This window comes from Pristiophorus japonicus, chromosome 9 (genome assembly GCF_044704955.1).
Source record: "Pristiophorus japonicus isolate sPriJap1 chromosome 9, sPriJap1.hap1, whole genome shotgun sequence".
NCBI lineage: Eukaryota > Metazoa > Chordata > Chondrichthyes > Pristiophoridae > Pristiophorus > Pristiophorus japonicus.
Window position 1 is genome coordinate 106,290,974 of NC_091985.1, and position 25,345 is coordinate 106,316,318.

General features: G+C 45.1%; 1 protein-coding gene across 1 annotated transcript in view; it reads left to right on the forward strand.

Annotated features, from left to right (window-relative positions):
* LOC139273163 (connector enhancer of kinase suppressor of ras 3-like) overlaps positions 1-25,345 on the forward strand; it is a 468,583-nt gene that overhangs the window by 288,316 nt on the left and 154,922 nt on the right. The window contains exons 14-15 of the mRNA XM_070889671.1: positions 18,949-19,018; positions 19,289-19,461. Coding sequence (XP_070745772.1) covers positions 18,949-19,018; positions 19,289-19,461 — 243 coding nt within the window. The remainder of the gene's footprint in view (positions 1-18,948; positions 19,019-19,288; positions 19,462-25,345) is intronic.

Here is a 25,345-nt window from a genome sequence, read left to right on the forward strand (position 1 = left end):
CGCCCTCCTGTATGGCTCAGAGACATGGACCATGTACAGTAGACACCTCAAGTCGCTGGAGAAATACCATCAGTGATGTCTCCGCAAGATCCTACAAATCCCCTGGGAGGACAGATGCACCAACATTAGCGTCCTCATCCAGGCTAACATCCCCAGCATTGAAGCACTGACCACACTTGATCAGCTCTGCTGGGCAGGCCACATAGTTCGCATGCCAGACACGAGACTCCCAAAGCAAGCGCTCTACTCTGAACTCGTCCATGGCAAACGAGCCAAAGGTGGGCAGAGGAAATGTTACAAGGACACCCTCAAAGCCTCCCTGATAAAGTGCAACATCCCCACTGACACCTGGGAGTCCCTGGCCAAAGACCACCCTAAGTGGACGAAGTGCATCCGGGAGGGTGCTGAGCTCCTCAAGTATCGTCGCCAAGAGCAGGCAGCGGAAAGAGAATGCAGCAAACCAGGCTCCCCACCCACCCTTCCTCTCAACCACTGTCTGTGTTCCACCTATGATAGAGACTGTGGTTCTCATATTGGACTGTACAGCCACCTAAGAACTCATGCTAAGAGTGGAAGCAAGTCTTCCTTGATTCTGAGGGACTGCCTATGATGATGATATGTAACTTGTAATAGGTGTAAGGCGCCCATATCCTACCTGTAACTAGTTGTAATCCTATAACCCACTGATATTCACCTTGTAACTATAGCAAGAAATTCCCTGCAGTGCACAAGGTGCAGTCAGACTCCCCAGTTGATGCTGTGTTTAACAGGCCCCATCTCTCTCCCTATCGCCCAGGACTCCGGTTTGGACTCCGGTTCTGTGTGAAGGAGACAACTCTGAACTGGATATCTCAGTCAGAGCTGATCTGTACTTGGACTTCACCATCAAAACCGGCTGGTGCAGACCGACCTGAACCAAACCGAGGGATTGCACAAAGGGCAGCATGGTCAGTATTTGGGGACTGGTCACACTGTCCTAAACTCAGTTCAACACCAGCATTTTTAAGCCACTCCCTGGGTTCAGATTCAATAAAGGAGAGTTTTTTTCAAATGATAGGCATTTCCCACCTCGGCCCCCACACCCTTCCACCCTGCCCCCTCGCCCCCCTGTGCCTGTACCTGTGCTGACACTTTCTCTTGTAACTGCATTTCCCCGAGATTATTTTATATTCCTCCTTTTTCAAATATTTATCCCACATCCTTTTAAGTTATCTTGTCTCTACCTAAATAATCCTTGTGGTGAAGCATCCCATGACTTAATAGCTTGCGTAGCCAGAGAATCACCTGCAATGGCATCTCTTCCCGCTCCCGCATCTTTACCTCTGGTGTCCCCCAAGGATATATCCTTGGCCCCCTCCTATTTCTCATCTTCATGCTGCCCCTTGGTGACATCATCTGGAAACAATCAGTTTCCACATGTACGCTGCAACACCCAGCTCTACCTCACCACCACTTCTCTCGACCCCTCCACGGTCTCCAAATTGTCAAATTGCTTGACCAACATGTATGAGCAGAAATGTTTTCCAATTAAATATTGGGAAGACCAAAGCCATTGTCTTTGGTCCCTGCCACAAACTCCGTTCCCTAGCCACTGACTCCATCCCTCTTCCCAACTTCTGTCTGAGGCTGAACCATGCTGTTTGCAACCTTGGTGTCATATTTGACCCTAAAATGAGCTTTCGACCACATATCCGCGGTATAACTAAGACCGCCTATTTCCACCTTCGTAACATCGCCCGTCTCCACACTTACTGTTATGTATTTAACCATTGACAACCTGTATCACACCACCACCAGAGGTCCTATCTGTTGGAGTCCCAAGGGATCCCAGCATCCCTTGGGAGCACTGTATAAAAGCAGGCCACCCACGTGATACTGGCACTCTGGAGTCCTTATCAAAGGAGTTAAGGTCACACTTACTCATTGCTCACAGTACTCAGTTTCATCCTTTGTTATGAGCTTATCACTTACCTCAGCTCATCCGCTGCTGAAACCCTCATCTATGCCTTTGTTACCTCTAGACATGACTATTCCAATGCACTCCTGGCTGGCCTCCCACATTCTACCCTATGTAAACTGTGGGTGATCCGAAACTCAGCTGCCAGTGTCCTAACTTGCACCAAGCTCTGCTCACCCATCATCATCATCATCATATGTGGTCCCTCGAACGAGGATGACTTGCTTCCACATGAGTTCACAGATGTTTCAATGAAGGACCTGATGTTCCAGTCCTGAACTCCAATTGAAGGGTGGAAGATGCCTGTGCATGGATTTTTTTTAACGTGTGGTGACCGTTGCACATCAGCCACCATACGGGCTTGACCGAGCTAGGTCTCTATCCAGTGGCGAGGATTAACCAGGATGACTAGAGACCTGCTCTGCTGCACGGACCTAGTGTGTGCACATATCGCACAGTGTGGGCTAGCCCGTGGGCTCACCCATTACTCCTGTGCTCACTGGACCTACATTGGCTGCCGGTTAAGCAACGTCTCGATTTCAACATTCTCAACCTTGTTTTCAAGTCCCTCCATGGCCTCACCTCTCCCTATCTCTGTAATCTCCTCCAGCCCCACAATCACCTGAGATGTCTGCACTCCTCTAATTCTGCCCTCTTGAGCATCCCTGATTATAATCACTCAACCATTGCTGACCGTGCCTTCTGTTGCCTAGGCCCTAAGCTCTGGAACTCCCTCCCTAAACCTCTCCACCTCTCTACCTCTCTTTCCTCCTTTTAAGACGCTCCTTAAAACCTACCTTAAAATTTAACCAAACATTTGGTCACCTGCCCTAATTTACCTTATGTGGCTTGGTGTCAATCTTTTTGTCTCATAATATTCCTGTGAAGCGCTTTGGGATGTTTTACTACATTAAAGGAGCTATATAAATACAAGTGGTTAGTACAAAAACCTTCCTTCTCTTCCCCCTTGGTTCATCCAGTGAAAATCCTCAGTCTCAGTCCCCTTGTTCCCCATTTGCCCACAAGTGGAAATAATCTTTCCCTGTTCACCCACAGTAAGGTCCTCGGGTTTCACTCATCCCTTTACTGACTTGCCCCACTCAGTGCTGCTCCCACTCACTACCTTGCTGCTGCTCCAAGCTCTGTGGGAAATGCTGGGCCCCATATCCACCCCATTCCCAAGTCATACTTTCTCTCAGCACCAAGCCCTCATTCTCTCCTTCCCCCCCTCCACCCCCACCCCCACCCCACCCCGCAACCTCCAGGCATCCACTTTCCCCACCCACCCAAGCACCAAACTATTCACCCCCATTACCTGCTCTCCCTTTCTCCCTTGAGCCCCAGTCTCCCACACTCCATCTCCTTCGACCCCTAGTTGGCTGTCATTCTCTCCCCTCCCACCCTGAGCCCCAATACTTTGAACCTCCCAGTCATTCAGTCCTTCCTCCACCCCATGAGCTCGAATTCCCCGCTTAGTCCCTGTTCCCCCTCACCCAACCCAGTCACGTGCTGCTACCGCTCCATCAGTCTCTGGCTCTGTCTCTTCCCCCACGCCCTGCCCCAAACTCCTCGCTGTTTCTCCACCAGCCAGTTCCATTTCGGGTCATCCCTAATGGGGGAGATTAGTTTTAGATGCTGTAGCCAAGAGCCAGCATTGGCACAATAGGCAGAATGATCTCCTGTGTGGTACATTGTTGTCACTGTGTGTAGCTCTGGGAATTCAGGAAGCGCTGTTATCAGTGCTGAGTAATAATCTAGGAGTGAAATCCTTTTTATTCCAGTGATATTCAAACCTCTGTTTTGATTGGGACTGTGGTAGGTAGTTTTTCATACCAGTTGCAGTTAAACATTTGCCTAACAGAATTTAATGGGTTTTTCCTTCGCTGCAGGTGCATAAACTAAACGTCTTGAAAAGAATTAACAGCTGTTAAACAGCCTCGGTCTCTCATTCCTCGGTGAAGCCAGTGTGTGTTTTATTATTGTACTGTTCAAACCAAATTTAAATAAACTTAAAAGCTCCTGTATGTGGGTGGTACTTGCTTAGATCAGCCATTTTTAGATATTGCATACATCCCATTTTAGCATAATTGCAACCAAATGAAAATTTGTATTTGTATACATTTTTTCAATTAATGAGCAAAAGAACTTTTTATAGCCGACAATGCATGAATCATTTGCTACTTTTATGTTTGGGTTTAGATTCTGGGAGCCTGGTGTCTGGGAGCCAGTTCACTGTCTGTGCTGTTGAATCTGTTTTCCCTCGACTGGCGAAGGACTTACAGATGTGACTGGTCTACTGCCTGGGGAAACCTGATGTAACCGCTCAGATGCTGGCAGTTGGCACAGACTTATCACACTCCCAGAATCTAAATTAAAAATCAACATAAAAATAGCTATTAACTAATCAAAAATAACATTTCACCTTGTCAGTTGCCAATTCTGGTTGGACGTGTTCCTGGAGATTTCATCACATGACCTCCCACTGCCAACAACCCCACACAATAAAACAGCTTTTTCTCCCATCGGCAATATTTTTACAATTAATAAATGGAGTAGATTGAAAGGAAATGGAGCGGGAGCCTCAATTATTTTCACCACCCCTTTGATGTTTCTCCCGGGTTTCTCTCAGTGTCCAGGAGATTAATCTATAATTCCTGGAGGTTCCAGGGCAATCCTGGAGTGTTGGCAACACAATCTTCAGGAGAGGTGCCGATTTACCTGGTTTGTAAAAGCTGAATGGGCCTTTGAGTATCTGCAAGGTTTGGTGAGTATGTCACATTTGGAGTTACTGACTCTGGACAATGCTTGCTGGTGACTTGGTTCCAGTTTGGCATTTCTTTGCAGTTAATTTGATGGAATTCAAGTGACTGGCATCATCAAATCCCTTTTTAAAAATCAAATGGTTCCAAGAATTCTCAATAATTGAAAGTTCCTTTTATCTTCCACCATTGTGATTTCTGAGTGTTTTACATTCATTGGTAATGGGAGAGGTCTCCGAGGGGAAATAAGGCAGGGTTTTGCAGGCAGTTGAACCGGAAGCACCCTGGATTAATTACTTATTTTTCTACTGATGTTCAATCCTCTGCACTGATGGGTTCATTGCCCCTGGACCAGTACCCTCAGCAAAACTAGGGCTAATTTTCCAATGGTTTGTACCCAGGAAGCATTTATCTCTGGAAGAAAAACACAGGAAATGGGAGCAGAGACCTGTTGCACTTTATGTTGCCCTGGGTCTTTCCCAAACAGGCTAGCCTGGGCCTGCAATCGGTGCATGCACAGGAATAGTGTTCCCAGTCACCTGCCTCAGCTTCTGCCATCTTTGATAACAAGGGTACCCATTTTGAATGACACTTGACGAAGTCATAGGTCTTGTGCATGAGCCCCCTGCAATCAAAGAATCTCGGGCCAGGCAGCAAAGTGTGTGAGGCATGAGAAGGTAAGTCGGACCTTCTTTTATAGCCTCCCATGTGATATTGCAGTTTTCCAGCAGTAGCCAGAAAACCGCAGGATGAGCAGCCAGGCCTGTACCAGAGGTGTGTTTGGGTTATGTTTTTTCCCAATAATTGTGATTGGAGTACACCTGTCCAATACCCAAGAGAACGAAACACAGCAACTTAACTCCATTGCCCATTGCTGCCTAAATAAATGTTTCAACAAATCAGCTAATAGTTTAGAGAAAGCTACTACAGGTATAACGCCTGAAATCTGAAATCCTTGGGACTGAGTCCGTGCTGGTTTTTGGGTTTTTCCAGATTTCAGACAAGAAAATCAATAGTCTGAACTCCGGAATCCTCGACGGAATCCTCGACTAAATCCATGCTGGATTTCGGGTTTTGCCGGATTTCGGGTTTTGCCAGATTTCGGACCTCGCCGCTTGCAGATTCCCGGCTGATGCTCCGCTCCTCACCGCCCGCCGATTCCACCACCAGCGGCGCCCCGGCACTGAGCTTATCAGTTTCCTCGTCTCTCGCAACCCGATGTTGCCATCTTGGCCGTCTCAAAAATGTCTGGTTTTCGGACAATAATTCTGGACGACTCCATCAGCTGTGCGCAAAATATCCAGTTTTCGGACAATTCCGGTTTTCAGAGTTCCAGATTCGGGACATTGCACCTGTATCAAGATTAGTAGGATTCCGATGCTTCCTAGATAAATCCAAGTCAAGTGCACTCTTCAATGCCTAATTCATAGTTGTCCATATTTCTCTGAATAATTTTCTTGTCCAGTGGATACGGGTAGCATAGTATTTGTGTTAGTGGACTGGTAATCCAGAGGCCTGGTCTTATGATCCAGAGACATGAAACTCTTTTAGAGTTTATCTGTAAAACAAAACATTAAACTGTGCCACCCGACCTGGATGACACACCAGACATTTACAAAGCCCTTTTTTTTCCTTTTTTTTTGTGTTTTTCTTTTTTTTGGGCACTAAAATCACATTTTTTCCCCAGTGCCCCCTATAAAAGGGAAGGGGGACACTAAAAGCACCGCCAATTAAAACAAATTAAACTTTAAAACGTAAAATCAAATTAAAATTTGGTTGCCGGGCGTGATGATGCACTCCAGTCCCTCCGGTGCCCACCTCTCGCGGAAGGCCGCGAGCGTACCGGTGGACACCGCGTGCTCCATCTCCAAGGACACCCTGGACCGGATATAAGAGCGGAAGAGAGGCAGGCAGTCAGGTTGAATGACCTCCTCGACCGCCCGCTGCCTGGACCGGCTGATGGCACCCTTGGCCGTGCCCAGGAGCAGTCCTACGAGGAGGCCTTCGGACCTACCCGCTCCCCTCCGCACAGGGTGCCCAAAGATCAGGAGAGTGGGACTGAAGTGCAGCCAGAATTTCAGGAGCAGCCCCTTCAAATAATGGAACAGGGGCTGCAACCTCGTGCACTCAATAAAAATATGGAACACGGACTCCTCCAGACCGCAGAAATTGCAGGTGGCCTGGGAGTCCGTAAACCGGCTTAAAAATTTGTTGCACGGCACTGCTCCATGCACCACCCTCCAGGCCAAGTCCCCGATGAATAGTGGGAGGACCCCTGCGTAGAGTGCCCTCCATCGGGGACCCCCGCCTCCTCCGGACGGCAAGATGGTACGCCATGGCGTGTCCGGACGACCGGCGAGGATGGCAAAGTTGAGAGTGTGCAGGAGCAGCCCGTACAGGAAACCCCTCCACGCGGAACTGAAAGGCACGGAGGGGATTTCCCCGAGGCGGCTCAAGTTGTGAGGCGCCAGCCCCCGAGGGAGGTTCCGGGATTTGGCGCCAATGAGGAATTCCGTCCGGACGGGGGTCAGTTCGGACGGGATCTCCCCACGTGCTTGAGCCTCCTCGATGCACCTAACAGAGTCAGGGCCCAAAGCTGTTTTTAGCGACTCGATGGCTTCGACCGCGTGGCGGACGCCGGCTGAATTTAAGCGCCGCGCCAGCGTGCCTGGCGCCATCCAGCCCGCTCCTCCGCCATCGAGCAGGTCCCTGACCCTGGTCACCTCACCAGCCACAGCCCTCTCTTCCGACCGCCATATAAAACCTCGGTCGTGGAGGTACGGATTCCCGAGCAGCGGCTCCTGCAGGACAGCCGCCACTCCAGCCGGCGGAGAGCTGCGCCTGGTGGAGCCTTTGTTCCAGACCCTGATGAGGTCCCTGTAAAAGACAGGCAGCTCCCGGAGGGTGGTCCTGACACCCCCCAAGTTCACAAACAGGAGCTGCGTGTCGTAGTTGAGGTCGCGCTGTTGGCAGAAGAAATACGTCGCCAGAGCGCACCACCTAGGAGGGGGCTCGACGTAAAGGTATCTCTGCAGGGTCTGAAGACGGAAAGTCGCGAGCTGGGCACTGACGCACACCAACGACTGACCGCCCTCCTCAAGCGGGAGACTCAAGACCGCAGCAGAGACCCAGTGCTTCCTGTTGTTCCAGAAGAAGTCCACCAGCTTCTTCTGTATCTTGGCGACAAACGCAGGGGGAGGGGTCAAAGTGACCAGCCGGTACCACAACATTGCGGCCACTCCAGAGACATGAGTTCAAATCCCACCACAGCAGCTGGGTAATTTGAATTTAGTTAATTAAATAAATCTGGATAAAAAGCTAGTGTCAGTAATAGTGACTATGTAACTACCGGATTGTTGTAAAACCCATCTGGTTCACTAATGTCCTTTAGGGAAGGAAATCTGCTGCCCTTCCCTGGTTTGGCCTATGTGTGACTCTAGACCCACAACAATGTGGTTGACTCTTAACTGCCCTCTGAAATGGCCCAGCAAGTCACTCAGTTGTATAAGGCAGCTCACTACCACCTTCTCGAGGGCTATTCGGGATGAGCAATAAATGCTTGCAAGCGACACCCACATCCCGTGAAGGAATAAATAAATAAAAACTACAGGGTCTTCCTCTGCACTGTGCTCCTTAAATATGTATCTTTTATTCATTAATTTAAAAAATATATATATTTATCGGAATGTGGGCATCACTGGCAAGGCCAGCATTTATTGCTCATGCCATAATGTCCTTGAGAAAGTGGTGCTGAGCTGCCTTCTGGAACCGCTGCAGTCTGTGTGGTGAAGGTACTCCCACAGTGCTGTTGGGAAGGGAGTTCCACGATTTTGATGCAGTGACAACAAAGGAATGGTGATATATTTCCAAGTCAGGATGGTGTGTCTCTTGGAAGGGAACTTGCAGGTGCTGGTGTTCCCATGCATCTGCTGCCCTTGTCCTTCAGGGCGGTCGAGTTCACAGTTTTGGGAGGTGCTGCCTAAGAAAGTTTGGCAAATTGATTCAGTGCATCTTGTAGATGGTACACACTACAGCCATGTTGCATCGGTGATGGTGAGAGTAAAATGTTTAAGGTGATGGATGGGTTTCCGATCATGCAGTCTGCTTTGTCCTGGATGGTGTCGAGCTTCTTGAGTGTTGTTGGAGCTGCATTCATCCAGGCAAGTGGAGATCATTCCTTGTGGGTGGCGGAAAGGCTTTGGGGAGTTAGGAGCATTGTTTCCTTAAAGCTGTGCAGCCACACTGCAGTCTGGAGCTCCTGTGCAGCTGGCTCACTGACTTTGAAATGCAAAAATTGCACATGCATGGATTTCTGAATGGGTCACGCGGACCAAAACAAAATGAAATGGAACATTGGTCAGGTGGTGAGTCACTTGTCGCAGAATTCCCAGCCTATGACCTGCTCTTGACCAGTATTTATGCTCTGCTCTGCTCAATGGTGACTTCCCCCCCCCCGCCCCCCCCAGGATATTAATCATGGGGGATTCGATGATGGTAATGCTATTGAATGTCAAGTGGAGGAGGGTGGGCTCTAACTTGTTGGAGACCGTCATTGCCCACCAGTTGTGTGGCACAAGTGCTACTTGTCATTTATCAGCCCAAGCCCAAACGTCATCCAAGTTTTGCAGCAACCAAGCACAGGCGGCTTCATTATCTGAGGAGTTGCGAATGGAACTGAACGCTGTAATCATCAGTGAACATCCCCACTTCTGATCTTATGATGGATGGAAGGTCATTGATGAAGCAGCTGAAGATGGTTGGGCCTTAGACACTGCCCTGAGGAACTCCTGCAGCGATGACCTGGGGCTGAGATCATTGACTTCCAACAACAACCACAACCATCTTTCTTTGTGCTAGGTATGACTCTAGCCAGTGGAGAGTTTACCACTGATTCTGATTGACTAATTTTACTAGCGTTCCTTGAATGCCACACTCGGCAAAAGGATGTCAAGGGCAGTCACTCTCACCTCATTTTTGGAATTCAGCTATTTTGTCCATGTTTGGACCAAGGCTGTAATGAGGTCTGGAACTGAGTGGTCCTGGCGGAACCCAAACTAAGCAATGGTGAGCAGGTTATTGGTGAGTAAGCACTGTTGATGACACCTTCCATTACGTTGCTGATGATTGAGAATATGCTGATTGGGTGGTAATTTGCCAGATTGGATTTGTCCTGTTTTTGGTGGACAGGACCTTGCTGGGCAATTTTCCACTTTGTTGGATAGATGCCAGTGTTTTAGCTGTACTGGAATAGTTTGGCTAGAGTCGTGGCTAGTTCTTGAGCATAAATGGCAGAGGAGACAGAGACCTGATGGCGTTGATATGGTCCAGCCAGATCTGGTGATGGATATGCACTGATCATATCTGCATCTGTTGGACTTGAAGTGAAGATGGAGGCAGCATTGGGGAATCGACCAGGATGCGAGGGAGTAAAGCTTTTCCTGGGGCAAGGGCATCAGAAGCAGAGGTGAGGGAGTGTTTGAGCAGATTTGACAGCATTAGTCGGATCGTGGCTATTGGAGGATCAGATCTAAGTCAGTTGTCAGTTTCAAAGTGCAATTGTAAGTCACTTGGAGGAGAGTATTTTTCCAGGGGTGGATGCAGAAGAAAATGGAATTGAAAAATGGTAGGAAGATGTGGGGTGTGAGGGATACAAAGAAGTGGTTCGAAATAGCATTGTTTGAAATTGAGACCAAGAGAGTAGTGAGGCCATTGGAAATAGCAAGGTCAAGAGAATGGCCATGAATAGAGTAAAAGTTTAGGGAGTGCAGTGAATTGAGAGGAAAGAAGTCAAGAGAAGCTGAGATGGAGATTGAAATCACCAAGGATGAGGAGTTGCTCCGTGAGTGAGGATATCTCGATGTTCAGTTTGGGGTAGGACTTTGGGGAGGGGGAGGTGGGTGTGCTGGACAACATGATAGAGATTTCATGCCCTCAAGAAACAAAAACAACTGATTAGTGACAATTCTTTTAATATAAACTTCAGTTGATTTGAAATGGTGGTCATCAATATTTAAGTCGACAAGGCTGTTAGTCTTGTTTATAAATTATTTTTTGCTCCTTTTTGCAAAGAATTTTCCTGTCTCCTACCAATAATTCAGTAGTATTTGTCCCACAGACATCAGGGATCTTCTGCTGCCTTACCCAAGTGTCCATTCTTCTTGTATGAGCGCATATGAGAGAGCCCGGGAAGTGAGAGACAGTATAAAACTAAAGGAAAGGGTCTAGACGAGCGTAAATAACAGTCGAGATCCAATGGACTGGGAGAAATATCAACAGGTGGCTCAAAGGCTGGTGTGGGAGAAATGGGTTTTGGTTCGTGGGACACTGGCACCAGTACTGGGGTAAGAGGGAGCTGTTCCGTTCAGACGTGCTCCAATTAGACCATGCTGGGACTAGGGTCCTGGTGAATCAAATAACTAGGGCGAGAGAGGGCTTTAAACTAATTAGTGGGGGGGGGAAGGATTCAGGTGAGCGAAAATTTAAAAAGTCAAAGAATAAGGAGAAGGCAATGGAGCAGGGTAGCACTGGGGGAAATAACCAGAGCGTGCCAGGAAGGGACAGAATGTATAAACATAAAGGTGAATCATAAACTGGGGTCAAAGCAGGAAAAAATGGTTCCAAAAAAACAAATTTAAAAGCTCTTTATCTGAATGCACGTAGCATTCATATCAAAATAGATGAATTGACGGCACAAATAGATACAAATGGGGATGATTTAAAGCCACTACAGAGATGTGGTTGCAAGGTGACCTGGACTGGGAACTAAATATTCAGGGGTATTTGACAATTTGGAAGGACAGACAGAAAGAAAAAGGAGGTGGGGGTAGCACTGTTAATAAAGGATGAGATCAGTTCGTTAGTGAGAAGTGATACTGGCTCAAGATCAAGCTGTTGAATCAGTTTGGGTGGAGATAAGGAATAATAAGGGAAAAAGTCACTAGTGGGTGTAGTCTATAGGTCTCCTAACAGTAGGTACACTGTTGGACGGGATATAAATTAAGAAATAATGGAGGCTTGTAAAAATCATGGGCGATTTTAATCATATTGATTGGACAAAGTAAATTGGCCAGAGTAGCCTTGAGGAAGAATTCATAGAGTGTATCCGGGATAGTTTCCTCGAACAATAAGTTGTGGAACCAACCAGGGAGCAGGCTATCTTAGATCTGGTACTGTGTAATGAGACAGGATTAATAAATGATCTCCCAGTAAAGGATCCTCTAGGAATGAGTGATCATAGCATGGTCGAATTTCAAATTCAGTTGGAGGGTGCGAAAGTTGGATCTCAAACCAGTGTCCCAAGTTTAAATAAAGGAGACTACAAAGGTATGAGGGCAGAGTTAGCTAAAGTAGACTGGGAAAATAGATCAAAGTATGGGACGGTTGATATTTAAGCAGATATTTCACAACTCGCAACAAAAATATATCTCAATGAGAAGGAAAGACTAAGAGAAGGGATAACCATCCGTGGCTAATCAAGGAAATAAATGATGGTATCAAATTGAAAACAAGGGCATACAATGTGGCCAAGATTAGTGGGAGGCCAGAGGATTGGGAAGCTTTTAAAAGCCAGCAAAGAACGACTCAAAAAATGATAGAGAGGGGGAAGATTGATTATGAAAGTAAACTAGCACAGAATATAGGAGCCCAACATTGCCCAACCCCCTTTTTCGGCGCACTGATCTGAAGTGCGCCGACTTTGCGCGCTGGAAAGGGCGCCAGAAAAAAGGGACCCCATCCTGGCCATTCTTCGGAATCCCCAGAGTCATGGCTTGGCATGGAGGCTGAAGGGGGTGGGGCGGGTGGAGCAACAGGCCAGCGCAGAAAGCACTGCCGGCACCTGCGCGCATACTCCTGCTCTCCGAGCGTGGGCTGTGAGCAGGACCCAATGCTCACAGCCCCTATCCCAGGCCGAAGGGACGCCCGATCTCGCCGCACCCTATCCTCAGCTGAGCGGACTCCCGCACCGGCCAGCTGGCCCGCTGAGTTCCCGGGCAGGTAGGACTTAGCTTTTATTTTTTATTTAGTGGCTGTGCTCGAGACTTTTGATTGGGGGGCGGTGAGAGGGAGGAGAGTTTGAGGGGGTTGGTGTGAGAGATGAAACTTCCAGACCCACGAGCTGTGATTCCTCCGGTCGCTCGGCACCGCCCACCCCACTCCCGGTGAGATGACCCGGCCCAGCAGCTGTGACTTTTCCGGTACACATCTTCCCTCCCCTATCCCAGGCCGAATGGCCTCGTGCACAGGCCGGTCCACTGCCTTTCCCAGGCAGACTTTAAAGATAAGGTAGGATTTACTTCTTTTTTAATTGTATTTTAATGGTTTGAGCTTTTCCTTAATGTTTGGTGCTTGGTCGTTGAGGTCCTCTCCAGTTCCCTTCCCTCCCCTATCCCTGCCCTAATGTCTACCCATTGTGCGCTGCTTTTTTTTCACTGCCCGCAAGGTTTTTCAGAGCTGGCCACATACGCTGGACCGAAATGCATTTGGAGTACGTTTTGGCTGGCCAAAGTGACATAAATGTCCAAAACTGTCATAAGTGTCTGTGAACACCCACTTTTGGAAAAAAAAACTGACCTAAAAAAAATCGTACCTAACTGACGTACTCTGGAGCAAATTTGGGGGGAAAATGGCATTTTTTAACTTACGCCAGAAAAAACAACTTACTCCAAAAAAATTGATGCAAGTCATGGTCAGGATTGGGCCCATGAAAACGGATAGTAAGAGTTTCTACAGGTACATAAAAAGAAAAAGAATGGCAAAAGTAAATGTTGGTTCCCGAGAGGATGAGACTGAGGAATTAATAATGGAAAACAGGGAGATGGCAAAGATGTTGAACAAATATTTTGTATCGGTCTTCACGGTAGAAGACACTAAAAACATTCCAATAGTGAATAATCAAGGGGCTTTCTGGAGGGAGGAACTTAATACAATCACTATGACTAAAGAAATAGTACTCGGTAAAATAATGGGACTAAAGGCGGACAAGTCCCCTGGACCTGATGATTTACATCCTAGGGTCTTAAGAGAAGTGGCTGCAGAGCTAGTGGATGCATTGTATGTAATCTACCAAAATTCCCTGGATTCTGGGGCGGTCCCAGCGGATTGGAAAACCGCAAATGTAACGCCCCTATTTTTAAAAAAAAAAGGAGGCAGAAGAAAGCAGGAAATAATAGACCAGTTAGCCTAACATTTGTCGTTGGGAAAATGCTGGAGTCCATTATTAAGGAAGCTGTAGTGGGACATTTGGAGAAGCATAATTCAATCAAGCAGAGACAGCATGGTTTTATGAAAGTAAAATCATGTTTGACTAATTTGCTGAAGTTCTTTGAGGATGTAACAAGCAGGGTGGATAAGGGGGAACCAGTGGATGTGGTGTATTTGGATTTCCAGAAGGCGTTCGATAAGGTGCCACATAAAGGTTACTGCACAAGATAAAAGTTCATGGGGTTGGAGGTAATATATTAGCATGGATAGAGGATTTGCTAACTAACAGAAAACAGAGCCAGGATAAATGGGTCATTTTCCGGTTGACAAACAGTGACTGGTGGGGTGCCGCAGGGATCAGTGTTTGGGCCTCAAATAATTACAATCTATATTAATGACTTGGATGAAGGGACCGAGTGTAATGTAGCCAAGTTTGCTAATGATACAAAGATGGGTGGGAAAGCAAATTGTGAGGAGGACACAAAAAATCTGCAAAGGGATATAGACAGGTTAAGTGAGTGGGCAAAAATTTGACGGATGGAGTATAATGTGGGAAAATGTGAGGTTATCCACTTTGGTAGAAATAATAGAAAAGCAAATTATAATTTAACTGGAGAAAAATTGCAAAGTGCTGCAGTACAGACTGACCTGAGTGTCCTTGTGCATGAAACGCAATAAGTGAGTATGCAGGTACAGTAAGTAATCAGGAAGTCAAATGGAATGTTGGTCTTTATTGCAAGGGGGATAGAGTATAAAAACAGAGAAGTCCTGCTACAACTGTACAGGGTATTAATGAGGCCACACCTGCAGGACTGCGTACAGTTTTGGTCTCCGTATTTAAGGAAGGATATACTTGCATTTGAGGCTGTTCAGAGAGGGTTCACGAGATTGATTAAGGAGATGCGAGGGTTGATTTATGAAGATAGATTGAGTAAGTTGGGCCTATATACATTGGAGTTCAGAAAAATGAGAGGTGATCTTATCGAAACATATAAGATAATGAGGGGGCTCAACAAGGTGGATGCAGAGAGGCTATTTCCACTCATAGGGGAAACTAAAACTAGGGGACATAGTTTCACAAGGGGCGTCTATTTTAAACTGAGACGAGGAGAAATTTCTTCTCTCAAAGGGTTGTAAATCTATGGAATTCTCTTCCCCAGAGAGCTGCATAAGCTGGGTCATTGAATATATTTAATGCGGAGATAGACAGATTTTTTGGGTGATAAGGGAATATAGGGTTATGGGGAGCGGGCAGGGAAGTGGAGCTGTCCGTGATCAGATCAGCCATGATCTTATTAAATGGCGGAGCAGGCTTGAGGGGCCAGGTGGTTTACTCCTGCTCCTATGATACAAAGAGAGTAGTAACAGCTGCAAAAGAAATACAAGAAAAAATTTGCGAGGGGTATCAAAGACAACACTAAAGGTTTTTATGAGTATATTAACAGAAAGAGGGTGGCTAAGGTCCTCTTAAAGACAGATGCAGATATAATTGAAAATCAGGAAATGGCAGACTTGCTAAAATAATTACCGTATATACTCGCGTATCCTACGATCTCATGTATCATGCGACCCCTAAATTTTCGTCCCCAAAACATGATTTTATCATATATCTCATGTATCATGCGAGTCACGTTTTTGAGATACCAGATGCCACTAGGCTAGGCTTTCAAACAAGTTTAACAAGTACCCAACACGTAACAAGTACCCTAATACATAACAACGATCGAATACAGACCTTAACAACCGGAATCATGAAACATCGAGTGGATTCTGTTGTGAAAGCTGTTCGCGAATCGAACACCGATATAGCAATCATTCCAGCTGGCTTGACTAGCGTCGTTCAGCCACTTGATGTATCCATTAATAAGCCATTTAAAGACAATATAAGAAAGAAATGGAATGACTGGATGATGGAAGGAGAGAAATCATTTACGAAGGGAGGGAATATGAAGGCTCCGGATTTGCCTCTACTGTGTTTGCGGGTAAAAGAAGCATGGGCTGAGATAGATGGAGATTTGATTGTTAAAGCCTCTAATAATGCAGCAAACTTCAGAGGGAGTTGTGGGTGGCGATCTCTAGACCACAGCAAAGATACAGTACAAGTGACAATAGAGGCTGCAATCCAGCCCAGGAGATACCTGCCGAGATTCAGCGTGGATACGGTCTGCTTAACAGCCTAACAGCCTAATCTTGGCCAGCACTTCACACCCGCAAATTTTGTATCTCGCGTATCATGCTACCCCCCAAATTTAGATTACAATTTAGGTCTTCAAAAGTCGCATGATACGCGAGTATATACGGTACTTAGAAGATAAACTATCAGACATATGAGGAAAACGGAAAATAAATCAAACACCGGAATTTAATAGATTTGAAATGGTAATGAAGAAAATAATGAGACTGAAGATAGAAAAATCTCCAGGTCCTGATGGTTTTCACCCCAGGGTATTAAAAGAAGTAGGCAAGGAAATTGTAGATGCTTCCGTCATGATCTTCCAAAACGCTCTTGATTTAGGAAATGTCCCCTTGAATTGGAAAACTGCCTATGTCACTCCATTATTTAAGAAGGTTAAGAGAGAGAGACGAGCAAATTATAGGCCTATTAGGCCTAACATCTGTTGTGGGGAATTTACTAGAATCTGTTATTAGGGACAGAGTGACTGAGCATTTGGACAAACATGAACTGATCAGAAAGAGCTAGCATAGATTTGTAACAGGTAAGTCGTGTCTAATGAACCTAGTTGAATTTTTTGAGGAGGTAACAAATGTGGTAAATAAGGGATCATCTATGGATGTTATTTATATGGACTTCCAGAAGACATTTGATAAGGCTCCACATAAGAGACTATTAACAAAAATAAATGCGCATGGAATTGGAGCCAATCTATTGGCATAGGTACGGAATTGGTTAGAAGGTAGGAGACAGAGAGTCGGGGTAATGGGTATGTACCTAAATTGGCAGGATGTGATTGATGGTGTCCCCCAGGGGCTGGGGCCTCAGTTTTTCACTAAACTTATAAATGACTTCGATGAAGTATATCCAAGTTTGCTGATGCCACTAAGTTAGGTTGCACAGTAAATAGTGTGGATGGGAGGCAGAAAGATGCAAAGAGTCATTGATGGATTAAGTGAGTGGGCAAAACTGTGGCAGATGGAATTTAACGTGGGGAAGTGTGAGGTCATCCAGAGTGGGCCTCAAAGATAGTCAGAGTATTTTCTAAATGGTGAGAAGCTAGGAACTGGAGAGGGATTTAGGGGCCCCACGTGTATAAATCTGTTTATAATAAAAAAAATAATTTAAAAGGCTAATGGGATGTTGGCCTTTATATCAAGATAGCTAAAATAGAAAAGGGTGGAAGTTATGGTCCAGTTGTATACAGCTCTGGTTCAAGCTCCTTTAGAGTACTGGGCACCTCATCTCAGAAAGGATATATTGGCCTTGGAGGAAATGCAATGCAGATTCACCAGAATGACACCTGGGCTAAAAGTTAAATTATGAGGACAGGTTGCATAGACTAGGCTTGTATTCCCTTGAGTATAGAAGATTAAGCAGTGATCTAATTGAGGTGTTTATTATGAATAAAGAAGTTGATAGGGTAGAAACGATTTCCTCTCGTGGGGGAGCCCAGAACAGGGGAACATAACCTTAAAATTAGAGCTAGGCAGTTCAGGGTTGTTGTTGGAAAGCACTTCTTCACACAAAGGGTAGTAGAAAAATGGAATGCTTCCTCCAAAATGCTGTTGAGGCTCGGTGAATAGAAAATTTCAAAACTGAAATTGGTAGATTTATTTTAGGCAATGATATTGTGGGTTACGGAACCAAGGCAGGTAAATGGAATTAAGATACAGATCAGCCATGATCTAATTGAATGGCGGAACAGGCTCATAGGGCTGAATGGCCTACTCCTGTTCTTATGTTCCTAAATAGAAGGTGAATGCTGGTAGGGTTTTTAATTGCTCAAGGCATCACAACTGAGCTGATGTCTACATGCAAGTTTTCAACAGGGACTGTTTCATAGCAGTCAGGAGTGGGAACTCTGGCTGGCTATATCCCTAATTCGGCGACACAAAGGCCAATTGTGGGCCAAATCTGGCACCACTCCAGGTGCAATAAACTGAGTTAGCATAGACTATAGACTGAACCTGTGACAGCCATGGTTGTATAACTCAACTGATGACTGCATTTACAAGCTGAAGTTCTTTCTTTCATATACTTTACATACGGACATCATGTTGTCATACACAAGTTAGTCACTTGATGGAGCTCATTAACAGTTTACTTTGTATTGCAGATATTGGTTTTGTTTGTAATTAAATCCAAACTGAACAGGGTCAACAATTTGCAAGCAGACTTACATGGGCACACTCCTGACTTGGAAATGGTCCAGTGGTCCTGTGAATGTAGCTTTAAATCACATGAATTTCAAGGACAAATTATCAGAATTCCTTCAGTGGCAAGTACTAGAGAAATGATTTCCTCTGTAATTAGACAACAATTTTATGACTTTGTAAAGATTATTGATGCTTCCAAAGGAAAGATAATGGGTATAAAAAATATTTTTGAAATATAACAACCCCTCTCCCCCGCCCCCCCCTCCCCACCTCCCAGTCGTTTCACACCTTACTTGTGTCGCTTCCTGTTTGCAGCTCATGACTAAGTTCAGATAATTTTTTTAATTGAATCTACAGGTTTCTAAATTGTTTTAAAATTTATTTTTCATTACAGTCTTCTCCATCTTCAGTCTCATCCACTGGAGCAGCTAATGGCAACCCAGCCGTAAGTAGCCCTTTTGCATTTTGGAATGTATTTTGACGCAATCAGCCAAGCTGATTTACTGTATTTTAGCTGATTTAGTGTATGGTATCAGTGTGAAGGCTTGCCTACAGGCAACAGGATGTTCACTGAAATCCTGCTAATGGATTTTTTTTGTGTGTTGTGCGTCAGTAGCAGCAGCCAGATATTAGTGAAAGGGTCATGACTGAGCTGGCTGCTTGCGTATCAGTGCTCCAAACATCTGTGATCGATTGAAGCCAAAAGCTACAGCTTATATTGTCTTATCTTCACAGGTCTCATTGCGTTCACCAAGAAAGAAGACTCGAGGTAACTTTCTTGTACTGCTCATCCAGTATAATTCATTAGATTGTAAGAACGAGCAGTGTGCTGTTGAATAGACATGAGCCTAGCTACTGTTGTAATTATAATTGTTTGAAGGTCAATAGTTATTTAATCATTTTGTATTTAAAATTAACATTTCCATGCACTGTGTACTGAATTCCAATCATGTATTTGAATTCAGTACACAGAGCATGGAAATGTTAATGCCCACAGCAGACTGAGTTTAGAGTGCTTAATTGGACTTGTTGTTTGTAGGAAACACAACAACAATGAGCAGACGAAGGATTTCCTGCAAAGACCTTGGCCATGCAGACTTCCAGGGATGGCTCTATAAGAAGAAAACCAACAAGGGTTTAATTGGCAACAAATGGAAAAAATATTGGTTTGTGCTGAAAGGGACCTGCCTGTATTGGTATACAAACCAGGCTGTGAGTATACTTGAGTCAGATTGACCTAATATTTCTGTGTCTCCACTTAAGTTCAGGTTTGACTTGTGATTTGTATTGTATTTTAATAACATGAGAATATTGTATTTTTTTAAAATTACAGTTTAAGGAGTATATAGATCAGATTACTCCTGTCGGTGTGTGTTGGTGTCCTATCACATTTGAGATATGGAAAAGTATGATGCAGGTTCCCATGATTCACCACATTGTTTTTATTCATTCATGGGATGTGGGCGTTGCTGGCAAGGCCAGCGTTTGTTAAAGAGAAAACATAGAAAATAGGTGCAGGAGTAGGCCATTCGGCCCTTCGAGCCTGCACCACCATTCAATATGATCATGGCTGATCATGCAACGTCAGTACTCCATTCCTGCTTTCTCTCTATAACCCTTGATCCCTTTAGCCGTAAGGGCCACATCTAACTCCGTTTTGAATATATCTAACGAACTTGCCTCAACAACTTTCTGTGGTAGAGAATTCCACAGGTTCACAATTCTCTGAGTGAAAAAGTTTCTCCTCATCTCGGTCCTAAATGGCTTACCCCTTATCCTTAGACTCTGTTCCCTGGTTCTGGACTTCCCCAACATTCGGAACATTCTTCCTGCATCTAACTTGTCCAATCCTGTCAGAATTTTATATGTTTCTATGAGATCCCATTTCATTCTTCTTGATTCCAGTGAATATAAGCCTAATCAATCCAGTCTTTCTTCATATGTCAGTCCTGCCATCCCAGGAATTAGTCTGGTGAACCTTCGCTGCACTCCCTCAATAGCAAGAATGCCCTTCTTCAGATTAAGAGACCAAAACGGAACACAATATCCAAGGCCCTGTACAACTGCAGCAAGACCTTCCTGCTACTCTACTCAAATCCTCTTGCTATGAAGGCCAACATGCCATTTGCCTTCTTTACCGCCTGCTGTACCTGCATGCAAACTTTCAATGACTGACGTACCATGGCACTCGGGTCTCATTGCACTTCCCCTTTTACTAATCTGTCACCATTCAGATAATATTCTGCCTTTCTGTTTTTGCCACCAAAGTGGATAACCTCACACTTATCCACATTATACTGCATCTGCCAAGCATTTGCCCACTCACCTAACCTGTCCAAGTCACCCTGCAGCCTCTTAGCATCCTCCTCACAGCTCACACTGCCACCCAGCTTAGTGTCATCTACAAGCTTGGCGGTATTACATTCAATTCCTTCGTCTAAATCATTAATGTATATTGTAAATAGCTGGGGTCCCAGCACTGAACCTTGAGGTACCCCACTAGTCACTGCCTGTCATTCTGAAAAGAACCCATTTATTCCTACTCTTTGCTTCCTGTCTGCCAACCAGTTCTCGATCCACGTCAATACATTATCCCGAATACCATGTGCATTCCTTTTGCACACTAATCGCTTGTGTGGGACCTTGTCAAAGGCCTTTTGAAGGTCCAAATACACCACATCCACTGATTCTCCCTTGTCCACTCTATTAGTTGCATCCTCAAAAAATTCTAGAAGATTTGTCAAGCATGATTTCCCTTTCATAAATCCATGCTGACTTGGACCGATCCTGTCACTGCTTTCCAAATGCGCTGCTATTTCATCTTAAATAATTGATTCCAACATTTTCCCCACTACCTATGTCAGGCTAACCGGTCTATAATTCCCTGTTTTCTCTCGCCCTCCTTTTTTAAAAAGTGGTGTTACATTAGCTACCCTCCAGTCCATAGGAACTGATCCAGAGTCTAGAGAATGTTGGAAAATGACCAATAATGATCACTATTTCTAGGGTCACTTCCTTAAGTACTCTCGGATGCAGAGTATCAGACCCTGTGAATTTATCGGCCTTCAATCCCATCAATTTCCCTAACACAATTTTCTGACTAATAAGGATTTCCTTCAGTTCCTTGCTAGACCCTCGGTCCCCTAATATTTCTGGAAGGTTATTTGTGTCTTCCTTAGTGAAGACAGAACCAAAGTATTTGTTCAATTGGTCTGCCATTTCTTTGTTTCCCATTATAAATTCACCTGATTCTGACTGCAAGGGACCTACATTTGTCTTCACTAATCTTTTTCTCTTCACATATCTATAGAAGCTTTTGCAGTCAGTTTTTATGTTCCTTGCAAGCTTCCTCTCATACTCTATTTTTCCCCTCCTGATATAAACTCTTTGTCCTCCTCTGCTGAATTCTAAGTTTCTCCCAGTCCTCAGGTTTGCTACTTTTTCTGGTCAATTTATATGCCTCTTCCTTGGACTTAACACTTGAGAAGGTGGTGGTGAGCCGCCGCCTTGAACTGCTGCAGTCCGTGTTGCGAAGACACTCCCACAGTGCTGTTACAGAGGGAATTCTAGGATTTTGACCCAGCGACGATGAAGGAACAGCGATATATTTCCAAGTCAGGATGGTGTGTGACTTGGAAGGGAACTTGCAGGTGGTGGTGTTCCCATGCGTCTGCTGCCCTTGTCCTTCTAGGTGGTAGAGCTTGTGGGTTTGGGAGGTGCTGTTGAAGAAGCCTTGGCGAGATGCTGCACTGAATCTTATAGATGGTACACACTGCAGATACAATGAGCCAGTGGTAGAGGGAGTGAATGTTTAAGGCGGTGGATGGGGAGCCAATCAATTGGGCTGCTTTGTCCTGGATGGTGTCAAGCTTCTTGAGTGTTGTTGGAGCTGCACTCATCCAGGCAAGTGGAGAGTATTCCATCACACTCCTGACTTCTGCCTTGTAGATAGTGGAAAGGCTTTGGGGAGTCAGAGAGATGAGTCACTCACCACAGAATACCCAGCCCCTGACCTGCTCTTGTAGCCACAGTATTTATGTGGCTGGTCCAGTTAAGTTTCTGGACAATGGTGACCTGCAGGATGTTGATGGTGGGGTATTTTGCAATGGGAATGCCATTGAATATCATGGGGATGCGGTTAGATGTTCTATTGTTGGAGGTGGTCATTGCCTGATACTTGTGTGACGCGAATGTTAATTGCCACTTGTCAGCCCAAGCCTGAACATGTGTGGGGAATAGTGCTTGCCCAGTGGAAGAAAGGGAAAATTGTTGGGAGAGTCATTCCTAGACCCCTTTTGCATACTTATAGTGAGCAGTTCGGAGCAGCAGGCTGGGAAAAGATCGACAGCTGTAATAGGCAGATTGGGCCAGAACTGGTAATGGTGGGGTGCTAGGGGAGAACTAAATGGAGGTTAACTTTAAATAATAAAGGTGTGCAAGAGTAAAAGTATTCATTGAACAAGTTAATCTAATGAGCAAATACTGTGTATGTGATATAATCACAACAAGGAGATGGATCATGTGACCAATTAGATTGATCCTCTGACAGGCATTCACCAAATAAAACATTATTAAAGCCTTAAAAAAAAACACAACATTCTGCAAAAGGTCAGGCAGCATTGGTGGAGAGAGAAACCAAGTTATCAATTCAAATTGATGACTTTTCGTCAGAACTGTGTCTGCTCCAATGCCTGTAATCACTGTGAACAGATACCGTGAGGTGCACAGAATCACTGAAGTACTTTATCCAGATTTTGAAATGTAGGAAAAATTGTATCAGCGAACTTATCTCTGGATAGAAAAGGCAGCAATCTCATTCGGCCAATTGACTAAGCACCTATGGAATAATAAGAAATTAACATTCAGTACCAAACACGAGTTCTGAACATGCTGCTGCATGGTAGCGAATCTTGGACAACCTACAGCTAGCTGAGAGAAGACTAAACTCTAGCACACACGCCATCTTCATCATATTCTTAATATCAAGTGGGAGAACATTGTTCCTGACACCAAAGTATTTGTGGAAGTTAAGTTGCCATCTAAGAACTTTTCTCAAACACAGATGCCTCCGGTGGCTTGGTCATCTCTATCAGGTGGTAGGTGGATGTACTCTAAAGGATCTCTTAAGGGAAGAAGTTGCTTTAGCACCACTGGGCTGCACTAGGCTCACTTTAAAGATGTTTGCAAAAGGGACATTGATACCACAAGCTGGAGGGCTATGACCACTAGCTGAGGAGAGGTGGCTGAGAAAGGAAAGTGCATCAGGCTTCAGGGTCTTAAAGAAGTGGCTGCAGAGATAGTGGATGCATTGGTTGCAATTGTAATGTCTGTAAGCTTGTAATGTTTGTAGCTCCACACAGTTGATGTGGACGTATTAGGTATAACAACTGCATAGTTAAGAATAAACAGAACCAGGCAGATTCCGGATGCTTCCGAGAGAGCTGTCTGCCATGTAGGAAGCTGTGTGTGCTGTGCTCTGTGACGATATCACATTTGGCGACGGGGGATGGGATTTTTCGGATGATTTAAAGCTTAAATTTTGTTGAAGGATTCAGCCAGTCGACAGAGAGACTTTGGAAGTTTCTGTCTTTAGGAAAAACCTACAAAAATCCGAGGTAAAATACAGCTCACGGTATGAACAGCTAGAGATTAAAATGGCAGGTGTAATCGGACATTTGGGGGAATATAGACATGACCGGGAACGTTTTAAAGCGTATGTGGATCGGCTAGAAATGTATTTCACAGCAAATAACATAATCGAAGTTCCAGACAATGCAGTCCAGAACCGGGCTGTGTTGGAATGTAAGGAAGCAATCTTCTTATCTGTGGCGGGTCTGGCATTGTACGAAACCCTTGTAAATCTGCTTGTGCCTGACGAGCCAAGGTACACAACGCTTAGAGATTTTAATGAAGCTGGAGCAGCACTATAAACCCCAAACCGTTAGAAATTGCTGAAAGCTATCGTTTCGGGATTCGGAATCAAAAGTCTGATGAAAGCATTAAAAGCGCTATCGATGCACTGTAATTTTCGAAACTTTCAAAACCGAGCATTACGGGATCATTTTGTTTGTGGGGTGAAAAATGATGCGATCCGAAGGAAATTATTGACGACGGATGACTTGACTTTTGAGATTGCTTGTCAGACAGTGAAGTCGATGGGCATGACCGAACAATATTCCCCAGAATTAAATAATGATTACGGTCGTCCGTTAACCGAGGTAAATCACCTGCAGGTTCAAAATAAAAGACGGTGGGGGCCCAAAGTCTCAGAAACTGGAAATTCTAACAGAGCGTCGAAGTTGTGCTATAGGTGTCTGGGACAACACATTGCTCAAAGTTGTCCATACACGAAGGCAGAGTGTTTCTTCTGCAGGAAGATTGGGTATCTTGCGAAGGCATGCTGACTGAAGGATGAATTAGCTTCCAGAGCTATAAGTCCAGCGTTCAAAGCTATGAGTCGAAATCCCAAGAGACTACATAGCATGGAAGAACAACAACAGGACGAGGAGATGTTAGTTACACGTCATCAGGAGCACGAGGTTAACAGACAGCGATTCGGAAAGCATCAAAATCCACATAGATGTTGTGGGATTCAAAATACCAATGGAAATTGACACGGGTGCATCCGTGAGTGTAGTACCGGAGTCGCTGTACCTCGACAAATTGCGTGATTTCCAACTGGAGAAATCCAAGATAGAGCTGCGAGGCTACTCGGGAGAGAAAATTCCTGTGGTAGGTCGTATCATCGTACCAGTGAAATATAAAGATCAATTTCAGAACTTGCCTCTAATAGTAGTGAAAGGAGACAAGTCTGCCTGACTAGGAAGAAATTGGTTGAGCTCACTGAAGCTGGATTGGAGTAAGATTTTGTGTGTGGAAGCGAGATTTTCATCAATGGATGAGGTTATCAAGAAGTATCCGAAGGTGTTCTGTGAAACGGGCAGACAGATCCAAGACTTCAAGGCGAGTGTCAGGGTACAGAAGGACGCTAGATCGGTTTACTACAAGCCACATTCCGTACCATATGCACTCGAGGAGAAAGTTGAGCAAGAACTCAAAAGACTAGAGATTGAGAACATTATTTGTAAGATTGATC